The 26,626-nt window shown below is 40.5% G+C and overlaps 1 protein-coding gene and 4 pseudogenes across 4 annotated transcripts in view; 3 read left to right on the top strand and 2 right to left on the bottom strand.

The window, feature by feature from the left end:
* The window catches only part of CRLF1 (cytokine receptor like factor 1), a 129,151-nt gene that overhangs the window by 41,208 nt on the left and 61,317 nt on the right, over positions 1-26,626 (top strand). For all 4 annotated transcript variants that reach the window (XM_063928873.1, XM_063928947.1, XM_063929101.1 and 1 more), the window contains exon 2: positions 16,483-16,761. In XM_063928873.1, coding sequence (XP_063784943.1) covers positions 16,483-16,761 — 279 coding nt within the window. The remainder of the gene's footprint in view (positions 1-16,482; positions 16,762-26,626) is intronic.
* LOC134943348 (5S ribosomal RNA) lies at positions 11,509-11,628 on the bottom strand (annotated as a pseudogene).
* On the bottom strand, positions 11,793-11,912 carry LOC134936943 (5S ribosomal RNA; annotated as a pseudogene).
* LOC134941659 (5S ribosomal RNA) lies at positions 12,772-12,891 on the top strand (annotated as a pseudogene).
* LOC134945008 (5S ribosomal RNA) lies at positions 13,056-13,175 on the top strand (annotated as a pseudogene).

The following is a 26,626-nucleotide window of genomic DNA, read 5'->3' as shown; positions in this document are numbered from 1 at the left end:
TAATGCAAAGAAGATATTTCAAACATATTCTTGGTATTTTTCATATACTTTATACAGTCAAACCTTTGGCACAAACGTAAGTATGACAGGAAAGGCTCTGCCTCCCCTGCCTCACCCCACCGCAAGTCACTGGCATAGAGGGAGGAGCCAGCCCACTCTTAAAGTGCCCATGGCTCCCAAGGGACCCGTTTATACCCCATGGTACTAATATGGACCCCAGCATCCTCTAGTACGGAAGACAAATATGCAATAAGATTCGTTTGGCATGATCTACCACCAGTATATCCATGCTGTTTTGGATCATGTAAGTCGATAATTAATTAATTATTCAATGAATTCTTAATTATGCAATTAGCCGATAATAAACAATAGAATCAATACAAAAAACACCAACCTATAATTATGCAATGACGTTTTGAACTTTTCTGGATTTGCATAGTTTCAAAATGTAGTCCTGGAAGTGGAAAGGTCTATGTGCAGTAACTAGCATATCCCATTATCCAATGCAAACTTGTAAGCATCATAACGGCACTAGTTAGTATTTGCCAATCCCCTGTGATATTACCTAGCTTTGCTATCATATTCAATTGATCAATGCTACTGTAATTTCTCCTTATACGCAGAAATTGGTGTTTTGGAAGACTATGCATTTGAGCAAAAAGATGGTATCAGCTCTTAATAACATAATGACTGTTGCTGGCAACTGTTCACAAACTGGATAGTGCCAACCTAGATCTACTCAAGATTAGAGATATATTATCTGCGAAGAGAAGTCAAAGATGCCTTGTGTGCCAAAATCTGTTACATGGAACAACAGGGACAGAACTACCACCACTGATGTGATCTGAAAGTGTGGGTGTGTGTGAGGGGTCTGAAATTCTGTGTCACCATCTCGAGGACTGGCATTACTGGGTCCTTACCCAAATCTGGATATGGAACCTGGAGATACCATAGCCCACCCTTGCTGAACACAAATCCTACTGAGGTGCAGACACAGGAGGTTTGGTACACAAGTAGATTTATGCATGACAATATAGTTTCAATTTAGTGTTGCCATTCTTTATATTGTTGTTTTGTTGTGTTATTGTGCATTAAAGAGTGTAGGTAACTTGATACGTGTAGAAATAAATCAGGTTTTCATGTTGAAATATGGACACATGTAGAAGTGCAGAGACAAAAATGTTTACTTCCCAGACAGTTTTATGTGTATACTGCATGGTATGTTTCTATTTAATTCTTAAAATGTGTTATTTGTTACAGTAACAGTATATATTTCAGCTTTTTGTAATGTGCATTAAATTAGATGTAAATAAATGGTAATTTGAGCGACTCAGTTATGAATGTGACAGCCAATGGCTTGATGATGCAACAGTGCTTTTTTAATCTATGCATCTGAACATATAGATCATCTGTCTCTATCTGGACATACTTCTCTAGAGACTTCCAGGAAAATAAAATCTTCTGTTCCATTATTTTTACTTGTACAGCAAATAATAGCATTAAATAAATACACACCTATAGGAAATAACGTTTGCCTAGCTTATTTTATATCATATGCGCCAGAACATTTTCTGTTACATTTTGGAAAGGCATATTGGATAATACACTAGAAATGAAGCATTTTACAGCATGGCTGGCCTGTCCTATAGTAGCTAAGGAACTAAGTTACTCATAGTGTTATTTAATATTAAACAGCTCTGCTGCTATACTAGCAATGCACCATTAGATATAAAAAAGCTGAGTTATTTCAGCTGTCCATGTGACATAAGCGCTCATAGTGTCAGGGTTAATAACACTTTGGTAACAAAACTAATTGCAGTTGAATTGAGACAATTATCCTACAGGCAGGGTAGTTTAATGTGTTTTACTTCTCAAGTGAACTGTCTCACTGACATGTTAATGTAACAGCATCGGTCAGCCTGTGGAGAGATAAGGCCTAGTCTTAGCTGACTGAAATCCTTAACAGAGGGGTGACCATGTGCATTTTACCATATTTTACAACCCATTAATAACTGTGAGATGTCTTGAGATGGTAACTAATGTTGAACCTTGACAGACATATGGATGAATACTTCAAGGAAGAGGATGTATTAATTACTGCCTGGGGGGTGACTATTTTAAAGTTGAAAAGGGTATTATAATGAACACAGGTCATAAAGGTCTGAATCCAATCCACTTCTAGGCTAACCTAATTCAGATCCTTTGAAATTTACTATGCACTCGCACAATGTGTACTGTTGCCACCTGTGTATAATAATTCCCAGCATTATTGAACAAGTTAGACTTTTGTCCAACCAACTAAAACTGTATCTTCTGTATGCCTTCCCTTTTCAAACCCATCACCAATGAGACTATACCACCTTTCTGAGAGGGCAGTGGGACCTCTAAGATCATGACATTTGATTGTGAAGTACGAGATCTATATAATAATGTGCTAATATGCAATACCTGTTTCATCTCTGGCATGCCCCCTCTCCCCCCACACACTTCCCCCCAATGGCTCCCACCGCCACATCAGAGATGGAACAGACCAGGAGAAAATAAACATTTCTGGCACAGGGTAAGTATAGCTGGGTGGGGTCAGCAGAAGGGGTTATCAACTAGCAAGTTGATAACCAGTTGAGGATAGTTATGAAAATTGGTGCACTAGTAAAATGTACTGTTGCTTATAGTTACCAATCAGGCCTAATCAGGGGTGTGAACACACACATTCTAAATTGCTGTATTGTGCAAATTAGGTCATGGCGGATTGTTCCAGTCACTACACAGTTGATAATGTCTTTTATTTAGCATTATTTTTTAAACAGTGGTTCTTTAAACATTGGTTCTTGTAAGAGATAAGCTATATATACAAGTATAAAGAAACATGAGCCACCAGCACCACAAAGAGATGAACAAAGGGAACACAGTCCCATACATAAATAATCATAAGAGTGTGTACAAATAGTAGAATTGTAGGTAGAAATAAGAACCAGGAGGGGTAGAAAAGAAAAAGCAAGAGAAAGGAGGATAGAGGTGAAGAGAAGACCATTCTCTGGATAGGAAGCACTGAAACTAACGAAAGGCAGAAGGAGACTGAATAGCCCACATACAGCTGAGCCTGTAATAAGGCGTACAGCTTGCAACAAAAGTATAAACCCAGGGAGTATAAGGGACTGAAAGAGACAAACGACCCAGACCCAAAAAAGAAACAGAGGTCATCGATATTAACAGACATAAAAAAGAATATAAAAATAACTGTAAGCCCAACCAACCCCTGAATCCCAGCAAATGGACCTAAAGTAAACAGGAGAATTGGTAGAATTGTATGCAAACCAGGCAATGTTGGACTGGGACATGAATGGTTCACTGGGGGAATGCAGTGGTAGAGGCCATGCTTGGGGGTGTGGTCAGCCTCCAAAATGTGTGTGGCCAGTCACCACAGAGGCTTGGCTAACTATTATCTTGGTCTGGTCCCCTTATAAATATAAATATGTATAGTAAGTACTGATACTACATGCAGGACAATATAACAGATGAATAACATCAATGCACCGTAGATGATACACCATAATCTTGTGCAGTATAATGTAACATATGCATAATCTACAATTTAAGTGCACAGTCTGGACCTTAGAGGGAGATGTACCAAGCAGTGATAAAAGTCAGCACTGACATAACATTTATAATTTGCATACTATAAAAGTATACAGAGCAGCTGACTGGTTGCCATGGGCAACTTCTCCACTGGCTCACTTCTCCATTTTTATCACTGCTTAGTACATGTCCCCCTTAATCCTTAGAGGAGAGGGTGGGCCCTCAGGCAGTTGGACCCACTTGGGGTTTCCCCTGTATCCCTGTTGGCCAGTCCGGCCCTCTTTGTCTTATTATATTTGGACTATCACATGGTATATTTCATCTTGTTTGTGTTATTATATTATGTGGTGGTACTGAGATGTATAATATTGGCCTGGAGATGTATATTGTTGGCATGCAGTTATTATTCTGGAATTGAATGTTGCATGGTGGGGATTGGCATTATATGGATAATATTAACTTCTTTCACACACTGTCTCTTAATTGTACTGTATTTTAAAGTGTTTTGCCAAACAACAAGGGCATCTGATCTGACATGGAACTCTAAAGCACACTAGGTATATCTTGATTTGACAGGCCACCCAAGCTTGGCTTTTTCTATTTTGTGGCACTGCATTTATTTTCTGCTTTACTAAGTAATTCATGCATGCCTCATTTTACATATGTAGTTATGCTAGGTAATACAGAAACAACTGTTGTAAGAAAACCAGCTCCACTCTTTAGCATTTCCATGGTCCCTCAAATAATTGACATTCTCTAATTTGGCTTCTCATCCAAACTTGTGTCCTCAGTCATTTTACAGCTTTGTTTTTACTATGCATTGGTCATCAATGTCTCTCCTTGTTTTACAGTCATCTATAAGTTATATAATAGTTTTATCACATACCTCTGGACAAATATCTATGTAAAGGTTAGCTTTACTATGAGTTTCAGATATTCATAGAGAAGAAGTAAAACACCTTATTTCTCCCAGTTTGAATTACCTTGATTTTTGAGCATCAAAAGGGCCACGCCCTACCAGAAATATAGAATGTGTTCTTTGGGAAATAGGTTTACTGATTGTAACATGTGCATAACTTAGATTTCCTTGTAGAGTGAGTGAAAGACCTTGTGGATGACAAGTATACAGTAGCACATGAGAAACATGGCTGTCTGGGTGGACTGGATACAGATACTGTATGTGATTTGGATGGATGTGGAGTGTGGTACAGTTTCATTACATTTTGTGAATACTGAAATGAATGCAGATGTCTCAAAGATTCCTTTATGTGTTATGCATCTACAATGTTATAATGAAAATGCTGGCCATACGTTTTGAGATAAAACTCACCATCAGACAGACAGAGCAATTATCTGACGTTGCCACACTCTTGTCAGATAATTGGTCTCTCTATGAACGCCAATTATATCGCATTTGTTGAGCATTCTGAATATTCCTCATGACCGATAATTAGTTCTTGGTTTCGGCCATACACAGCAATTACCAGCCCGATCAACCGATATTTGGCTTATGAGGATGATCATTGCACAGTGTATGGCCACCCTAAGTATTCAACAATTGGAGAAATGCCATGTGATTGATTACAGGTTAGACATGAGATAGCAGTTGGCAATTGCAGAATATTGCTGTCGCTATTAACATTACGCCAAACTAGAATATATATATATTCTTTATACCAGACATTCCCAACAATAGAGCTATCTTGACATAAATTTAGGAAGGGATTGAATTGTTGCGTGTTCAGAAGCTATATCTCCAAAGATTTGTTCCTAACAACATGGAGATATTCTACTGATATTTTCATGTTTATGTAAGTTTATAGAATTCACACTCAGGTGGGGTAATGGAAGTTGTGACCGAGGATTCCACTTATTTAAAATAAGGTAGGATTAGATAATATTTAATTTGTGTATTTAATGTTTTATTACATTTGTGTACAGCAGGCATTCCCAACCTCAGTCCTCAAGGCACACTAACAGTCCAGGTTTTAATGATATCTATGTTTGAGGCAGCACAGGTGATGTAATTACTACTTCAGTTATTTTAAGTTAACCATCTGTGCTGAAGCCTGGATAAAACCTGCACTGTTAGTGTGCCTTTAGGACTGAGGTTGGGAATGCCTGCTGTACACAAATGTAATAAAACATTAAATACACAAATTAAATATTATCTAATCCTACCTTATTTTAAATAAGTGGAATCCTCGGTCACAACTTCCATTACCCCACCTGAGTGTGAATTCTATAAACTTACATAAACATGAAAATATCAGTAGAATATCTCCATGTTGTTAGGAACAAATCTTTGGAGATATAGCTTCTGAACACGCAACAATTCAATCCCTTCCTAAATTTATGTCAAGATAGCTCTATTGTGTGCCACCTAGTGGCAAGATGAAGATACACAAATTGTCTGTAGCAAATTACTGTAATTCCATACTTACCCAGACTCTGCACCTGGTAATTGGTTAACCAAAACAGTGAGGGACTGATAATTCTGGAACAGTTGTTAAAGGTTTTCTGACCAGGGCTCTGACACATAACTAAAACACTAACCTTAAAGAATTATTGCATAATTGCAAATGTAAGTATGGAGCTTTCATGATACTTACTTCATTTACACATCACAGAATAAATGTGGATGTGCTATGCAGATTATTGTGCTTGTTTTGATCCCAATCTTATAAAATCACCATTTAAAATTGTCATCATATTTACAAAATGCTCTATTGTTGCAGCTATATAGGCTTAGTTAATTAATTGATAATGTAGGAGATGGTTAAGCATCCACTAATTAATATAGCAATTAGTACCAGTTAGTTTTAAATATTGATATGATAAGAAATGTGAAACTGCAGCCTTTGCCTGAGTACAAAGCTAAGTAAGGCGTAGGATACTATTTATTTGTCCTTTACAAATAATCAGAGATCCCACTTCTCTTTAGCTCTTTATTAATTCTGAACTCTCTGGAAGTGAAAGGGTGATCTAAAATCAGCAGAAGAAAATAAACATGTGGAAGGCGTAATATGCAGATACCTTATTTTGAAGGACACTTAGTATTCCTGCCAAATGAAATTACTCTCCATATAGGGCAATTTCTTGACATGACTATTTTATCCCTAGCTGTGACCTTGTCTTGTAAAATCAAGCTGTCTGAAACCTTTAACTGCATTTGACTATGTAAATAGAGAGAAAAGATTCCTGTGTGGAGTCTACTTGGGTAGGATCTGAAATAAGAAGACCTGTAGATGGAAATATGCTTTAGTTGCTTTGTAAATTGTCATGTAGACCTACATTAACCAGTATGTTTCCCCAGAATGTAAACAACTTGAAGCAGTATTTTATTTTATTTTGTCTTGTGATCCTGGAGCACTTTATTTTTATGCAGTGTAAGAAAAGTTTTATATTTCTGTCCATTCTTAGCTTTTTGTAGATCTAGACCCTGTGTACAACCTGACATTGGTTCATTTACAATGAATTGGAATTATATAAACACTATTTTAAATAGAGACCAACTTCTGTAGAAAAAAAGAGAAAACAGAGAAATCCAGAAATATGTTCTTGTAGATAAGGTTGGTGGGAAGATGTTGGTGTCTTTCAGATTTATTTAATTGAAAATGTTCTAAAACTGCACTATTGGTAATCATGTAAAATGATGAGCAATAAAAACAAAAATTAAATAGTCCTAAATATAAGTGGCCAAAGTGAAATTTGATTAGCGACTGAGGGGGCCATTCAGACCTGACGCATCAGTGGCCCGCAGCGCAGTGTGATTGACAGCAGCAAGAGTTTGCGGGAAGGTGAGATGGCGTTGGGGGGCAGGGCAAACGGGGGCAGGCCGAGACCATTTTCGGGCCGGCTGCCGACCGCCTGACTGCGCAGCCAGACTGTGCTTCCAGGGGTCAACCTTAATTCCGATGTGTCTGCAATTAGATTGCGTACACATCGGAAGGCAGCCTCACACATGCTGGGCGGCCTTGCCCTGTGCTGGACGGTCCCCAGCATGTGCAGAAATGAACACAGATCTGGGTACATATCTGCGGTTATCTCTGAATGACCCCCTGAGTCATTGGACCCCTTGCTGCACACTAGCACAGCTCTGACCAGCATCAGGAGGCACCTCTACACCACACATCAATACAATGAAAAATTGTACATGCATGCTTTTCACATTACTTAGGCTGGCATAGGGTGGAATAGAGCCCAGCTCTAGTCATGATACCAATTTTCACTCCAAGCATCGCTCCTTTTGCCTCTGACATGCCATCTTACAAATATTGTAAACTCGTTCATGAGCAGGGCACGCTCTACACTTTGTTTTCACATCTGTATTTATACTGCTTACCTTGTATGTTCCTGTTTTATATATGTTCTGCGTTTCGGGTGGTCTTCTGTTTGTTGTGGCCATGCTCCCGAAGACCAGCATACCGACGCCGGCATCCCGACCGCCGTCATCCCGTCATCTTTTCTCCCTCTTGGGGGTCCACGACCCCCCTGGAGGGAGAATAGATAGCGTGGTCGCGCCACCATGCCCGCAGTGCGGCGAGCGCAGCGAGCTCGCAAGGGGCTCACTTGCACTCTCCCATCTGTCGGTATGTCGGCGGTCGGGATTCCGGTGCCGGTATGCTGGTCGCCGGAGCCCGGCCACCGACATACCCTACTACACCCCTGCTTTTCACACTGTCTGCTGCTGTGGAGCAATATGGCGCCTTACAAATCAACAGCGATAATACTAATAATCAATTATTCCAATGCCTGTGCGTTGTTCAGTTGTCTCACATCAAGTTCCATTTGCAATGCAGTATGCACTACAAACATTCTTGTATGGAAGAACCTTTACAGAAAAGTCCTAATTAATTTATGTGTTCAGCTATTTTTCTTTTTGACTAAATGGTAATGGATTAAAGGGATATTGATATTGTGTCTCAATAAAACTAAAGTTACTGTTTTAAGGAAAAAAGATTTTAGAGGATGCAAGCATTCTGTAACACCAACAGATGGCAGACTAAACTACAAAATGATACAGAATATTTATTGAGCTATATGGACCTTTGAATAAACGAAAATTGATTCAAGGTAAAATAAGAAGAACCTTGGCATTAAAACTATTTTTGAGGTAAACAACACAAAACAAGGAGAAGAGGTACAGAAATAAAACATGTTTAATCAATACCATATTGTAATAGAATAACTTGATTAAAAAAACACCCTGGAGCCTGTTAGCATGCATACATATTTATCATATATTATAAGCAGTTCATATTTCCAGAGGTTTGTTAACCAGTTTATCAATATAAACAATACTCATTAATTTAGTAGGTTTAGGGGTCTATTCACTAAACCTTGGAGAGAGATAAAGTACCAGCCAATCAGCTACTAACTGCCACGTTGCAGGCTGTGTTTGAAAAATGACAGGAACTGATTGGTTGGCACTTTATCTCTCTCCCAGGCTTAGTTAATAGACCCTTTAGTTATTTTATGAGATTTTTTTTCATGGAAACCTACGATACATGTCTGTTGTATAGGATAAGTATGTCTTTGTGCATAAATGTATATTTGTAGTCATATAAACTTATAGTATATCCTTCATATATGTATTATAAGAAAATCAAGACACACTGTTATCTTGCAATTTTAGGCATCCCACTGTAAGCCTTATTTACTTTGAAAAGTGAATTTCAATTATATTAATCTATTTCAAGATTAGAAAACAAATACTCCAAATTAAAGATTTTCACTTGTTAGGAGGATTACAGAAGGACATTTGACCTGAGGCATTTGAGGGCAGTTGGCTTAACTAAATTAGCTAGCCAGTGGGACAGCAGGGAAAGGGAACAGTTTGAGTTAGACATTCTATATTAAGGACTGTCTTCCTGACTGCAGCCTCTTCTTCAAGAGATCCCCTCCCTCCAGCCTTATTTGGGGACTTCTCCAAGGACACAAGCTTTGGAATTTTATGTTTTCATGAGCTTTCTGCATGTGGACACTTTCCAAGGGCTTGTTGTGCTGTGAGTCCACAGCAGATATTTCAGACATCTTCTGTGGACCGTTTTAATACGTACAGTATGAGCATACATATGCATTCGGGTAAAGCTCAGAAAAAGGCACTGTGTTCAGAGGCTTAACTGCACGTGATTGCTGCAGGAATCCGGTCCGGCATTCTGGGGTCTCTAGACCGTTCCGGTTTTTACCCAATCCCGTTGCCGAAGGCACTGTAACCAACCAGTTGAGTTCTGGGAAGCCCACCTACTTGCATCAGCGTTGCGGCTGGACAGCTCCCACTAATCATTTACTGCAGTGAGTGGCAGCGCACCCACTGCTGCTGCATCATGATCATCCGAAGGCAGGAAACACGCCTTACCTCCTTCCGGCAGCCAAATGTCACACAGTCCAGCTAGAAACCCCATAGGGGGTCCACTCTGCTAAATGGCCTCATCATCTGCCGGGAGTGCGGTGTTAGCACAAAGGTCCCCATGGTGGCTACTGCAGAGATGTACAGGTGTCTATTTCCTAAATGCAATTTTGTTGGTGGGGCCCCCCACAATCTAGTTCACCCGGGGCCCCCACAAACCTTAATCAAGACCTGGATTAAGGGTTACTTTTACAATATTGGATCGCCACATACATAAATGAAGGCTTTCTACTCTATAATATATGCATTTATAAAAACAGTGCTGTTTGAAGATGTTTCATTTTTAATACTATCTGCAGTGAAGACAAATTTGAGTAATAATAGTAATAATAATAATAATTCTAATAATAATAAATTCAAATAGAAATGCCAGCTCTCAAATTCTGTAGAATCTTACCTGTCCTGGTGCCATCCCGGGTTGAATGAACCCCCATATATGCAGTGTTTGAAGGGCGGCACTCTTAGGACTTCATGTGGAAGAATAAAAGACTACGAGTCTATTCACATTGTTCAACTTTTCGGTGTTGCCACCTTGATGAAGTTCTTGATAAAGGTGGCAACACTGAAACGTTGAACAACGTGAATAGACTTGGTAGTCTTTTTTTCTTCCACATGAAGTCCTATGAGTGCCGTCCTTCAAACACTGCATGTATATACTGTATAAATATATATATATATATATATATATATATATAAAATATAACAACATGACAGCACTCTATGTCCTATAACAAAAATTTGCTGGTGCAAGGTCCTGGTAATTGATACAAACACTCACTTTTTCCACAGTTGAAAAAAGAATTAGACCAGCACTCACGTTTAGTAGGTGAAAGAAAAAAAGGGTTTTATTCCTGATAAGCCATCTGGATGTACCCCACTGCTACAGTTCGCCCGACAGCCGTTTCAACGCTCAATGGTCTTCATCAGGGGCAGCTGTCACTCTGTCCGGAGTTGCTTTAAATAACAGAGAGGGCGCCAGAAACTTTGAACAGGAAGCCCGGAAGCAGCGCGTCATAGCTGCTGTCCGATTCGCTCCTTCCTGCACGTGGGTTGTGTTGCTGTGGTACACAAACCCGGCTCTCTCCTTAGCAACCCGCTCCGGCAGCGTGACCATTGTGTAGTGCAGGCTGATCTGTATTCGCGTGCAGCGGCAGACAGGTGAAGTTGCTGCTGTCAATGTTCCCGGCCAAAGGCACACATGCAGAGTAGTTAACCCCACAGAGCGCCGACAGCATGGAGACACCGACAGCCCAAAATAATATAAATCATGAAACAATTGTAAAATATAAAGCAAGTGAACCAAACATTATCATCATGCATAGCAAAGGTATCAAACCACTCAGGGAATAATGATATCTAAATGCAACACACCACCATATTGGTGTGATATAGCCATGGTTAATAGCATCATGCATCAAAGGTACCAAACAGGAGTGACGTGAAAGGCCAATGCAAGCGCCATGTAATGTCAGGGACAGAACGGGGATGCTAATTCGTCACCTATAGGACAAATCTGTCCCTTGGTACAATACCCGGTATTCCCATGCCGTCTCCAAGCATGGTACTAGCTGGGCCCAACACTGCTTAATTGCCAAGATCAGAGGGGATTGGATGGTTTCCAGTGTGGTATGATTGTATCAGACAGATGTGCCCATATATATGTACCTCCCGTAGTGTCAGTGTCATCTCCCGTTTCACTGCCAAATCACATCATAGTCCTGTATGTTGGTGTGCAAAGAAGGCCACCACTATTGATACCAACAACTAAGCCGTAGAGAAAAAGGAGAAACATACACCGACTCCTTTGATACAACACCCAGTATTCCCACATTGTCTCCAAGTGTGGTACTAGCTAGGCCCATCACTGCTTAATTGCCAAGATCAGATGGGATCGGATGAGATCCAGTGTGGTATGGTAGTATCAGTCTCCACGGTGTGCAAAAGCAATGAGCTGTTATGCATGTCCAATAAGCAAACTGCAAGAGCCATATGTTGCTCAGACGGACAAAACAATCAAGCATTAGCAGGTGACATATGATTAAACATATCCATTTAGACAAGACATAAACATGACACACGGCGGTGTCTCAGAAAAGTAAACCAAAAGGGTAGACTCTGTGCGGGTTGTCCAAACTGTCCATTCTTGCTACTTGGCAATCGGTTTATTAACCCTCAGGATAACAAGACATATACCATTAAACAGAGACTTGACTGCAACAGCAAATTTGTAGTCTACGTGCTAAAATGTCCATGCAATTTGCTTTATGTTGGAAAGACCAGAAGGATGCTAAAGGAGCGCTTAAGCCAGCATCGTTCAACAATCAAAAAGAGCATTACCCAGGGTGGGACTTCAAGTGACTTTACAAATTTACCTGTGGCCAGACATTTTATGGAGGCAAAACACACTATCAATCAACTCAAGTGTTGTATCTTGGATCAAATCCCACCACTACAAAGGGGTGGTGACCGCAACAAAATCTTACTGCAAAGAGAACACCAATGGATTGATAGATTACAAACACTGGCCCCTAACGGGCTCAATGAGGAATTCCGTTTGGGATGCTTCCTTTGACTCTGTACAACATCGCACAGAGTCTACCCTTTTGGTTTACTTTTCTGAGACACCGCCGTGTGTCATGTTTATGTCTTGTCTAAATGGATATGTTTAATCATATGTCACCTGCTAATGCTTGATTGTTTTGTCCGTCTGAGCAACATATGGCTCTTGCAGTTTGCTTATTGGACATGCATAACAGCTCATTGCTTTTGCACACCGTGGAGACTGATACTACCATACCACACTGGATCCCATCCGATCCCGTCTGATCTTGGCAATTAAGCAGTGATGGGCCTAGCTAGTACCACACTTGGAGACAATGTGGGAATACTGGGTGTTGTATCAAAGGAGTCGGTGTATGTTTCTCCTTTTTCTCTACGGCTTAGTTGTTGGTATCAATAGTGGTGGCCTTCTTTGCACACCAACATACAGGACTATGATGTGATTTGGCAGTGAAACGGGAGATGACACTGACACTACGGGAGGTACATATATATGGACACATCTGTCTGACACAATCATACCACACTGGAAACCATCCAATCCCGTCTGATCTTGGCAATTAAGCAGTGTTGGGCCCAGCTAGTACCATGCTTGGAGACGGCATGGGAATACCGGGTATTGTACCAAGGGACAGATTTGTCCTATAGGTGACGAATTAGCATCCTCGTTCTGTCCCTGACATTACATGGCGCTTGCATTGGCCTTTCACGTCACTCCTGTTTGGTACCTTTGATGCATGATGCTATTAACCATGGCTATATCACACCAATATGGTGGTGTGTTGCATTTAGATATCATTATTCCCTGAGTGGTTTGATACCTTTGCTATGCATGATGATAATGTTTGGTTCACTTGCTTTATATTTTACAATTGTTTCATGATTTATATTATTTTGGGCTGTCGGTGTCTCCATGCTGTCGGCGCTCTGTGGGGTTAACTACTCTGCATGTGTGCCTTTGGCCGGGAACATTGACAGCAGCAACTTCACCTGTCTGCCGCTGCACGCGAATACAGATCAGCCTGCACTACACAATGGTCACGCTGCCGGAGCGGGTTGCTAAGGAGAGAGCCGGGTTTGTGTACCACAGCAACACAACCCACGTGCAGGAAGGAGCGAATCGGACAGCAGCTATGACGCGCTGCTTCCGGGCTTCCTGTTCAAAGTTTCTGGCGCCCTCTCTGTTATTTAAAGCAACTCCGGACAGAGTGACAGCTGCCCCTGATGAAGACCATTGAGCGTTGAAACGGCTGTCGGGCGAACTGTAGCAGTGGGGTACATCCAGATGGCTTATCAGGAATAAAACCCTTTTTTTCTTTCACCTACTAAACGTGAGTGCTGGTCTAATTCTTTTTTCAACTGTGGAAAAAGTGAGTGTTTATATATATATATATATATATATATATATGTACAGTATATACAGTATATATATATATATATATATGTGTGTGTGTGTGTGTGTGTGTGTGTGTGTGTGTTAAAGGCAGATTCACAAATATAAGAAAGCATATTAGAGCTCTGCACAGAGTGCTATGTAAGCTATTGGTCAGTGGATTCCATCTGGTGTTACCTGACCTATTGGCGCTAATGCAAGGTTGGTCTTATGTCCATTTGTATAGAGCAGAGGTTCTCAAACGCGGTCCTCAAGGCACCCCAACGGTCCAGGTTTTACGTTTATCCATGCTTGGCCACAGGTGACTTAATTAGCACCTCAGTCAATTTGATTTAACCATCTGTTTTGAGCCACGATATACCGAAACCCTGGACCGTTGGAGTGCCTTGCATTTGAGAACCTCTGGCATAATGTAACTTGCATAAGTTCGCTGTGCAGATTCATAAGCAATTTGGGCACATTAATACTTACGACTGAAGAGGAACTACTGTGTGAAAAGAGCTGTTCTCATGTAGGCAAAGTTTAGTGAAGACGTTTTTATGCAATTACAGCCCATACAGACCTGCAAATATCTGCAATTACACCTGTTAGGAGGCTTGTCTCTTTTAACTGCAATCTGTGGTGTCACTGGGGTTGGTGTCGACCAGTGCGCCAAATAGACCCAATGGGAAGTGGGCATGGCATTGTAGCACTCCCTTGTTTTCATCACTCTGTGGGTGTGAGGTGCAAGTGTGCACTGATGGTGATGCTTTGTCAGAGAACAGCCGCAGATTCTGCCTATGCAGAGGTTTATCACATGTGTTGTAGTATGCTGTTTTTGTGAGAACGTTCTTTTGATTCGCTTACAATAATTCCAACCCTGCATGAGCCCCATTGTGTGTTATGAACTCAGACTGAATTTGTCACAAGAGTTTATGGAAACTGGAAACCTTTACATAACTCTGAAGAAAAGAAATAAGGGTTAAATGTGAAATATATTTTAACGGTTGAGGAAACAAATTACCTGTAATTCAATTTGGTTTTTGAACATGTTTATACATGAAGCATACATGATTCTTGTGTATTTTTCTGAAATATTTAAACAATGGTGTGTCATCTGATTTGACAGCTGTATTACATCACTAAATAGGTTAGGAAGTAGCTTAGTTGGTGAGCTGAATTTGGGTTAAGTAGTTGTTAATACACATTTGTTGACTTTGCTATGATAGAACTTTAAGAACATGGTGTAAATCATTTGCTTGTATTCTGTATTTTATACTCAATTTGCATAATAAACCACAATATAACCACATTTGAACCACAAGCCTGCATTCCCTATTCCAAACTAAGGAATTGTGCTTGTGAGTAGCTGTAGACACTTGGAAGTGTTTAATTTTCAATAAAAGTCAGCTACTCTATCGTCTACCAGTCTGCTAGTCCTTTCTTGCAGTTGAAATATTGTCCATGTAATAATACTGTGATCATAACATAAATATCTATAATCACATTGTAACAACTATGAATTGTGTAGGAATTTATGTAGCAGGCTGGCATTCACATCTTATATTATTTACTGAGATTTACAATCATTTTGAGTTCTGTGTAAGAGACAACCTGTAAAAGGTTTTGTTAAACATGGATGAATATTTGTTTTTATATTCCCAATATCTTTTCATAGCTGTGAACTTTCTGAGCAAAGCCATCTCTGAGATACTTTGTGATAAGAATCCTTCATTAGCAATATCATATGTATTTTCAGAGAAACAGCTATGTATTTTTAAATTTGTCGACCTAAAATCAAATAATACAGTGTTTAAGTATGAAAACCACCACATCTGTGTCCTAGCAGCTGCCAATAATTGTAAAAGACAGATTTGTAAGTGCTAAACAAAATAAAATATGGAAAACAGACATGGATGCAGTGTGTTTCTTAAGCCGCAATTATGCCTATTTAACCGCACTGCGAAGAAATATTAGCAAACCACCATTTTCATTATCTGTTATAGTGTATACATTAATACAGAGGGGTCTATTCATGAAGCATTGGAAAGAGTGGAGAAGTGAGACAGTGGAGAAGTTGCCCATGGCAACCAATCAGCTGCTCAGTATAATTTTATAGTATGTATAAATGTTACTTCAATGTATACTTTTATATATATATATATATATATATATATATTTATATATATATATATATATATATATATATATATAAAAGTACTACCTACAGTAATATCACATTTGAGTCACCTCATTGGTCCGCATGGTCTTTTCTCCTGAAATTCTGCATTTTTATTGTGACAGGGGACAATAGAGCTACCGTTATTTTAAGTGTCACAATTGTTTTTTTTTTTATTACATGTTTATTGAGCTTGGTTTATATGCACTGCTTTGCGGCAAGACCGTACAAAAAGCACACCATTGGAAGCTGTTGGCAAGTAAAGAGAATCTACACTCTGCTGAAACTGTTGAAATCTGTGCATGCTTTTCCAAATCCTCTGAAAACCCCCCTAACACATCTTCACACAGTTTTGTAATGTGTTTATTCACATTTTTTCTACAGATCCAGCTGTAATAACCCCACAAGACCCAACCCTAATGATAGGATCATCACTAACAGCAGCTTGCTTAGTGGACTCTGACTTAAACCTGAAAGCAGAGGACCTGTTCTGGACCCTTAATGGGAGAAGGCTCCCAGCAGAGCTGTATAAGATGCTGAACGGCACAGCCTTGAGTGTGGTCCTGAATAACCTGAATGGATCCAAGCAGCAGTCAGGAGATAACCTGGTGTGTCACAGCAAAGACGGGAGAATCCTGGCGGGCTCGTGTCTATATGTTGGATGTATGTCTTTGATTCTCAGGCTTAGAAAACACAGGCATGGTAAACTAGACGGATGTCCCATGATAAATCTCCTAAGCTTCTCTGTCTCCCATGGCACAGCTTTTGAAGCTAAGTCCCCTTAAAAATGCTTGTGCTTTTGTAACCAGATATGTGTCTGAGGATAAGCATAGTGGAGGCATTATGGATGCTACGCAATCTGCTATCATGTGGCTGTTACTCAAACCTATATATAAGCATTTTTTTCTGTGAGAAAAAAGGGCAGTAAAAAGGTGTCAGCAAGTCAGTACTCACCTAAAGTTATAAGTTGATTCAAGATTTATGGTAGTTTCCATACTCCGGATAAGCATACAGATACTTATTTTATGTCATTCTGAAATAATTTCACTAATTTCTGTTTCTCAATACCAGCACTACAAAATCATACTGTATATAGACTGTACATATTGAATGAAATCACTGTCTATAAGTCATATATGTACAGAATGATCAGCTTGAAGGTTTGATAATACTACAGCCATATGAATGAAAATACAGAGATTTTGTTTTATAGAAATTTTTTTTTGCTTCACCGTCTAGAAAAGTAACTAGTTTAATTTCGAGCTGTTAAAATGTGAGCCAAATAATACATTTTATATTATGACAAGATATGATTCACCTAACAATTATGCAGTGAGAGGAGACATTTTAACAGGTTTCTTTGTTTAACTCATTTCAAAGGGGTTAGGTGAGCCATTACAGCCAATTAGTTCAGTAAGTAAGAGACGGCATGGTTATTGCTTTCAACTATTTATTGTAGCAGAAAGTTCTTTCCATTATCGACCACTTGTAAAATAAACATAAATGTTACAGAATGGGTAATATTTATTTTAGAAAACAAGAGAAAGTGTTACAGCTGCTCTGAAGCAGGGCTTACGTTGACAAAAACAAGCAGTCAGGTTTACCATGTTGCACTGTTAGACCCCCCATCATTTCTAGCTTTTTTAAATGATTATATTTTTTTTACTTAGTATCATTATCACAATCATTATTATGTTTTAGTTATAAAATATCATTATAATTTGTAGAAATCCACATGAAGAGGGTTTAGTTTTGAGGACTAAAGCAAAAACAGTGGCTGCTACAATGTGGTTAGTAATGAACAGGACAGATAAAAATTGAATGTTGAATGTAGCACTGGGCGTACTTGTGAGTGGTAGGCCCAGGTGCAAAAACATGGTTTACATCCCCTCTTCTGCCCCACCCCAAGTTCATAATATGACACATGGCAGAGGGTAACAGAGAGAGGCAGTGGGTAATGGGGAAAGGGTGACGGGGAGAAGCTGTGGGTGACATGGGGAAGCAGAGGGTGACTGGAAGAAGCAATGAGTGACAGGAAGAAGATGTTAGGTAGAGGCAGACATGGTGATGGAGAGAGGCAGAGAGTGATGGGCAGAGGGTGAGGCAGTGGGTGACGGGTAGTGGCAAAGGGTGATGGGGAGAGATATTGGGAGATGGAGTGGGTGACAGAGGGTGACCAGAGAAGATGATGCGAAGAGGCAGTGGGTGATGCCAGGGAGAGGCAGAGAGTGAAAGTGAGAAGCAGAACGCAATAGGGAGAAGGCTTTAGGGATAGGCAGAGGGTGACAGGTAGAGGGTGATGACTGGGGGAGGCAATTGTGTTGCCTGGGAGAGGCAAAGAGTGACAGGAGAGAGAGGATAATGGGAAGATAGTGATGATGCAAAGCAGCAATGGGTGACAGGCAGTGGGTGAGGAAGTAGGTGACAGAGGCAGAGGGTGATGGGGAAAGATAGTGGGAGACAGAGACAGTGGGTGACAGGGAAAAGGTTGCGGGGAGATGAAGTGGCTGACGGGGAGGGGGTGACAGGGAGAGGCAGTGGGTGACAGGAAGAGGGTAACAGAGAGAGGCAGAGGATGACATCTGGGAGAATCAGAGTAAGGGAAGAGGATACGGTGACAGGAGAGAGCAGGTGATGGGGAGATGGAGACACCGGAGAGACACAGTGGGTGAAAAGCAGAGGGTGAGGCAGTGGTTAACAGGGAGAAGCAGAGGATGACTGGGAGAAGCAGTGTGTAAGAAAGAGAGATAGTAGGAGACGGAGAGACAATGGGTGATAGAGAGGCATGATGGAGAGGCAGAGGGTAATGGGAGAGGGTGACGGGGTGATGCCAGGAAGGTGGCATTACAAGTGCAATAATACACTGGCACCAGCATGCAAGAACAGTCAATGGCTGACACTTGCAATGCCACAAGTACTTCCACTATATGTTTACACTATTAACCTTGTACCCTTCAACCTGGTGAGGCACAGTGAAACTCAGCATTTACCCAAACATTTTATTGCCCCCACCCCTTCACACCTCTTGGAGGACCAGACCTGATGCTGAGTAGGCTGGTTTTCCAATCTGGCATGAATAACTGGGCTGCTTTGTCTTCTCATGGAAACGGCTTCCCTACCAGTTTAACTCTGTTTCATGCACACCCCATATCATAGCTCTGTGCATGACTATCCAAGTAGGTAATTCAATTAGACAGATTTTATATAATGTAACTAAGGACTATAAGCTGTAAGCTGATATACTATTTTTCCTTCACTGCTTATTGCAATGACAGAAAATTACCTATCGCCATAGTTTAGCAATGTAAACTTGTTGAAAAAGCTAAGTGATACACAGCTGCCTATTTGATTCATCTGGATTCCGCTTTTAGTTCCTCTAAGCGAGAAAAACATGTTTAACAATAGATATAAAATAACATTTATTTTTTTTCTAAATTGAAAAATAACAAGGGTGTTTCAATGGTTTTCTCCTGACACGGCGATAATAGAAGTATGATTGAGGCAGTTCATGTATTTCTGCAATACCTGGTAATTAAATAGTCATCCCCATACAATCTACTCTCTTGTTTTAATGTTTTTGTTTATTTAATTTCCAGTGCTATAGCCATTGTTAACTTTTTGATAGATAGGGGGTAATTTAAAAAAAAAATCCTACTGTATCTCTTGCAAAAACACTTGGGCCCTCATTCCGAGTTGATCGGTCGCAAGGCGAATTTAGCAGAGTTACACACGCTAAGCCGCCGCCTACTGGGAGTGTATCTTAGCTTCTTAAAAGTGCGAACGATGTATTCGCAATATTGCGATCACAAACCTCGTAGCAGTTTTAGAGTAGCTTTAGACTTACTCTGCCTGTGCGATCAGTTCAGTGCTTGTCGTTCCTGGTTGACGTCACAAACACACCCAGCGTTCGCCCAGGCACTCCCACCGTTTCTTCGGCCACTCCTGCGTTTTTTCCGGAAACGGTAGCGTTTTCAGTTACACGCCCCTAAAACGCCGTGTTTCCGCCCAGTAACACCCATTTCCTGTCAATCACACTACGATCGCCGGAGCGTTGAAAAAGCCGTGAGTAAAAATACTTTCTTCATAGTAAAGTTACTTGGCGCAGTCGCAGTGCGAACATTGCGCATGCGTACTAAGCGGATTTTCACTGCGATGCGATGAAAAATACAGAGCGAACAACTCGGAATGAGGGCCTTGTTTTTTGCTGGATCTAAGGAGTACACCTAACAGTCTACTCACAGATTAATTTTGACAGATATTTACTATTATTTCATCAGTGCATGATGCATACACAGTTTATTTGATAACATAAAGAACCATCTTAATTTTCTCAACACTTTACTGCAGGTTGAGACATTGAAATGATTACAATCCAACATAATTACATGAATGCACCACTGGGCGTATAATCGCCAGTATTAATGAACACCAAGGCTGCTGGTAGCTTTTATAAAATATTTATGGTAAGAGTACATATATATTTAATCATGTTACCTGAACCACCCAACTCCCAACATAATAAAACAGTGTGATCTTTTAGCATACCCTTTGTCAAATAGTAGTATTAAAATATGAATAGATGCAATAAAAATAGTAATAACAATTGTACAAAGGCCACATACCAATTGTATATTCCAGAAGTCTGATTTCTGACATAATACCTTTGTGTGCCAAATTAGAGCTAATCTAGCCCTTGGGGATAAAAGTACACAATGTGAGAGCACACAAAACACTTTCACGCACATACCCTGCTTTTTCAGTACATGATGTAAAACATCAGGAAACTTAGAGCCCTTTCACATGTGCATCAAGATGACATATCAAACCAAAACTCTTACAGTCTGTGTAAATGACTTAACAACATATTTAAATTATGTGCTGATTTTTTTCATTCAAAGTGCCCAAACCATTCTATTACAATCACACATTTTAGAAGCCACATATTAAATTGCATTGTCAGATGCTCATTGACCATTTAGAACATCGGAATGTTTGTTCATAATAACACATTCTTTGCAGTGCACATATTACAGAAATACACTATTTCATAGGGTTTATTTTGCAAGAGAGCATGATATACTGTACATGATATACATGAAATACTCAAAGGAGCCAGAATCATATGGAATGTGGCAGCCTCTCATCTAGGGATCGGTATGAAATACCTCCAATCAAAATCCTGACGTTCAAAATCCCTACACCAATTGACCGATGGTCAAAATCCCGACAAGGTCAAAATCCCGACATGGACAAAATACCGACATTTAAAATACAGACAAGGTCAAAATACCGACATGTAAAATGCCGACAGGTCAAAATACCGACATGCGGTTTTTGTGTGTGTGTGTATGTCGACATAAAGTGTACCGCGTCCCCTCGCATGGCTCGCTGCGCTCGCTGTGCTCGGCACACTATTATATTCCCTCTCCAGGTCCACTGGGATGGTAAAGTATGCACAAGTCGGTTTCAATTAAAAAAATCATGAAAAACTCATGTCGGTATTTTGACCTGTCAGCATTTTACATGTCAGTATTTTGACCTTGTCGGTATTTTAAATGTCGGTATTTTGTCCATGTCGGGATTTTGACCTTGTCGGGATTTTGACCATCGGTCAATTGGTGTCGGGATTTTGATTGGAGGTAAACTGACTGCATCCCCTCACCTATTATAATATGGTGGCAGTATGATTGAAAATACAGTTTCAGTCTGTCAACCGGGTGAGTCATACCTCCACCATATTATAATAGGTAGAGGCTGACACATTTTATATGATTCTGGCTCCTTTGAGTATAACAGAAGAATGTATAATTTTAAACAGACAAATTGAACACTAAAGGGAGACAGTAGACATCATTCTATTTTAGAGCATATGTAATAAAGGTTACATTTTAACTACAAAATATTTCCACAATAGTGCCTCCCCCGCCCCCCCCCCCCCCCGCCCCCCCCCAAAAAAAAAAAAAAAAAAAAAGAGGTTAACCTCATGTATTTGCTCACTTGGAAAACAACCCATGATGTCATTGTCATTTTTCCTTGTGGTAGCACCACCAACCACTAAGTACTTGTGGGTGTTTTACCCACTACCTAATCATACAGTTGGTTCTAACATTCTTCTTCTTATCTACTCTTTGGTGCAGGTCCATCCTTATCCCTTACAGTAATTCACTGTCTATCTTTTTGCATTTCTGTCTTTTTATCTGTCAATCTGTCGGTCTATAAAAAGTAGTAGAAAAAACGAAGTAGTTAACCTTTAGAAACAGTTTAGAACAAATATAAAACAGCTTACAGATCTCAATCTCTGCTGCTTTTACTGTCTGGGGAATAGTCCTAATCGTGTTTAAGATATCTTTATTGATATAGTGTAATGCTGTACAAGTAATGACCCTTCTATGAGGACATGGGGTAGTGTGAAATCACCTCTTGCTATGTACAACTATCTTTATCCACATGGATCAAACTATATACCGTGCAAAAATACCATTTTGTCAGAATGCTATGACAGGAGATTAAAACTCATTCTACAACCATTAGAAAAACCACAGGACACAAGAAAACCTTTCATCACACATCCATACGTAATATGTTAGATTATTTCATTCTGAGGAATGTGTCTGTATGTCAGATGTGTTTTATTTTATTTTAGCAAAATAAACTTACTTAAAATAACATTGTTTCCTAGGTCGATGGACTCAGATTTTCCAACAAGTTGTGGCTTTTTCAGTGCTTGTCAATACTTTTGTTTGGATTTTTACCTGGGGCTACCTTGGTCGAGACTACAGAAAAGATAGCTGTCATTATTTAATACATTTCTGTCCTCAATCACCCCTGGTGCTTTGCAAATTGTTGACATGCTGCTTGTAAACATATGTAGTCATTTATTCTCACTGTTCATTTTCCTCTTTGCTATGTATCTGTCTACTTGGAGCTTTCCCTGTCTATTGGTGCCATGACTTGTCATGCATTTTATTTTTATGTGTGGCACTACTAGTCTCAGCATTGTAGCACCTCTAATGTTTAAAATTAGTGTGTGCAGTCCAGTCCCCACCACCCTTACATGGTGCTGTGAACCACTAGATCTGGTGTTCGTCCATTAAATACTGTACTACAAGGCTCAGTCTTAGGCCCTCTGCTTTTAATCAATTATATTTCCACCGGCCAATAGCAGTTACCAACCTGATAACAACTAGAGATGAGCGGGTTCGGTTCCTCGGAATCCGAACCCGCCCGAACTTCATGTTTTTTTTTCACGGGTCCGAGCGACTCGGATCTTCCCGCCTTGCTCGGTTAACCCGAGCGCGCCCGAACGTCATCATGACGCTGTCGGATTCTCGCGAGGCTCGGATTCTATCGCGAGACTCGGATTCTATATAAGGAGCCGCGCGTCGCCGCCATTTTCACTCGTGCATTGAGATTGATAGGGAGAGGACGTGTCTGGCGTCCTCTCCATTAGAATAGAGATAGATTAGATAGAGAGAGAGAGATTGTGCAGAGTCGCAGACAGAGTTAGTTTACCACAGTCAGTGACCAGTGCAGTTGCTAGTTAACTTTTATTTAATATAATATATCCGTTCACTTCTCTCTGCTATATCCGTTCTCTGCCTGAAAAAAAAAACGATACACAGCACAGTCAGTCACACAGTGTGACTCAGTCTGTGTGCACTCAGCTCAGCCCAGTGTGCTGCACAGTCATCAATGTATAAATTAAAAGCTTATAATTAATTGTGGGGGAGACTGGGGAGCACTGCAGGTTGTTAGCAGGAGCCAGGAGTACAATTATATTAATTAACAGTGCACACTTTTGCTGCAGGAGTGGTGACCAGTGCCTGACCACCAGTATAGTATTGTTGTATACTACTAATATCTCTTTAAATATCAACCAGTCTATATTAGCAGCAGACACAGTACAGTGCGGTAGTTCACGGCTGTGGCTACCTCTGTGTCGGCACACGGCAGGCAGTCCGTCCGACCAGAATTGTATTATTTATTATTATATACCTACCACCTAACCGTGGTTTTTTTTTCATTCTTTATACCGTCATAGTGTCATCCTAATTGTTACGAGTATACTACTATCTCTTTATCAACCAGTGTACAGTGCGGTAGTTCACGGCTGTGGCTACCTCTGTGTCGGCACACGGCAGGCAGTCCGTCCGACCAGAATTGTATTATTTATTATTATATACCTACCACCTAACCGTGGTTTTTTTTTCATTCTTTATACCGTCATAGTGTCATCCTAATTGTTACGAGTATACTACTATCTCTTTATCAACCAGTGTACAGTGCGGTAGTTCACGGCTGTGGCTACCTCTGTGTCGGCACACGGCAGGCAGTCCGTCCGACCAGAATTGTATTATTTATTATTATATACCTACCACCTAACCGTGGTTTTTTTTTTTCATTCTTTATACCGTCATAGTGTCATCCTAATTGTTACGAGTATACTACTATCTCTTTATCAACCAGTGTACAGTGCGGTAGTTCACGGCTGTGGCTACCTCTGTGTCGGCACACGGCAGGCAGTCCGTCCGACCAGAATTGTATTATTTATTATTATATACCTACCACCTAACCGTGGTTTTTTTTTTCATTCTTTATACCGTCATAGTGTCATCCTAATTGTTACGAGTATACTACTATCTCTTTATCAACCAGTGTACAGTGCGGTAGTTCACGGCTGTGGCTACCTCTGTGTCGGCACACGGCAGGCAGTCCGTCCGACCAGAATTGTATTATTTATTATTATATACCTACCACCTAACCGTGGTTTTTTTTTCATTCTTTATACCGTCATAGTGTCATCCTAATTGTTACGAGTATACTACTATCTCTTTATCAACCAGTGTACAGTGCGGTAGTTCACGGCTGTGGCTACCTCTGTGTCGGCACACGGCAGGCAGTCCGTCCGACCAGAATTGTATTATTTATTATTATATACCTACCACCTAACCGTGTTTTTTTTTTCATTCTTTATACCGTCATAGTGTCATCCTAATTGTTACGAGTATACTACTATCTCTTTATCAACCAGTGTACAGTGCGGTAGTTCACGGCTGTGGCTACCTCTGTGTCGGCACACGGCAGGCAGTCCGTCCGACCAGAATTGTATTATTTATTATTATATACCTACCACCTAACCGTGGTTTTTTTTTCATTCTTTATACCGTCATAGTGTCATCCTAATTGTTACGAGTATACTACTATCTCTTTATCAACCAGTGTACAGTGCGGTAGTTCACGGCTGTGGCTACCTCTGTGTCGGCACACGGCAGGCAGTCCGTCCGACCAGAATTGTATTATTTATTATTATATACCTACCACCTAACCGTGGTTTTTTTTTTCATTCTTTATACCGTCATAGTGTCATCCTAATTGTTACGAGTATACTACTATCTCTTTATCAACCAGTGTACAGTGCGGTAGTTCACGGCTGTGGCTACCTCTGTGTCGGCACACGGCAGGCAGTCCGTCCGACCAGAATTGTATTATTTATTATTATATGCCTACCACCTAACCGTGGTTTTTTTTTCATTCTTTATACCGTCATAGTGTCATCCTAATTGTTACGAGTATACTACTATCTCTTTATCAACCAGTGTACAGTGCGGTAGTTCACGGCTGTGGCTACCTCTGTGTCGGCAGTCGGCAGGCAGTCCGTCCATCCATAATTGTATTATTATTATAATATATACCACCTAACCGTGGTTTTTTTATACCACCTAACCGTGGCAGTCCGTCCATAATTGTATACTAGTATCCAATCCATCCATCTCCATTGTTTACCTGAGGTGCCTTTTAGTTCTGCCTATAAAATATGGAGAACAAAAAAGTTGAGGTTCCAAAATTAGGGAAAGATCAAGATCCACTTCCACCTCGTGCTGAAGCTGCTGCCACTAGTCATGGCCGAGACGATGAAATGCCAGCAACGTCGTCTGCCAAGGCCGATGCCCAATGTCATAGTACAGAGCATGTCAAATCCAAAACACCAAATATCAGAAAAAAAAGGACTCCAAAACCTAAAATAAAATTGTCGGAGGAGAAGCGTAAACTTGCCAATATGCCATTTACCACACGGAGTGGCAAGGAACGGCTGAGGCCCTGGCCTATGTTCATGGCTAGTGGTTCAGCTTCACATGAGGATGGAAGCACTCAGCCTCTCGCTAGAAAACTGAAAAGACTCAAGCTGGCAAAAGCACCGCAAAGAACTGTGCGTTCTTTGAAATCCCAAATCCACAAGGAGAGTCCAATTGTGTCGTTTGCGATGCCTGACCTTCCCAACACTGGACGTGAAGAGCATGCGCCTTCCACTATTTGCATGCCCCCTGCAAGTGCTGGAAGGAGCACCCGCAGTCCAGTTCCTGATAGTCAGATTGAAGATGTCAGTGTTGAAGTACACCAGGATGAGGAGGATATGGGTGTTGCTGGCGCTGGGGAGGAAATTGACCAGGAGGATTCTGATGGTGAGGTGGTTTGTTTAAGTCAGGCACCCGGGGAGACACCTGTTGTCCGTGGGAGGAATATGGCCGTT

The sequence above is a fragment of the Pseudophryne corroboree genome, chromosome 1 (genome assembly GCF_028390025.1).
Source record: "Pseudophryne corroboree isolate aPseCor3 chromosome 1, aPseCor3.hap2, whole genome shotgun sequence".
NCBI lineage: Eukaryota > Metazoa > Chordata > Amphibia > Anura > Myobatrachidae > Pseudophryne > Pseudophryne corroboree.
Note: the sequence above shows the minus strand (reverse complement) of the source record. Positions and strands in the feature narration are given on the sequence as shown.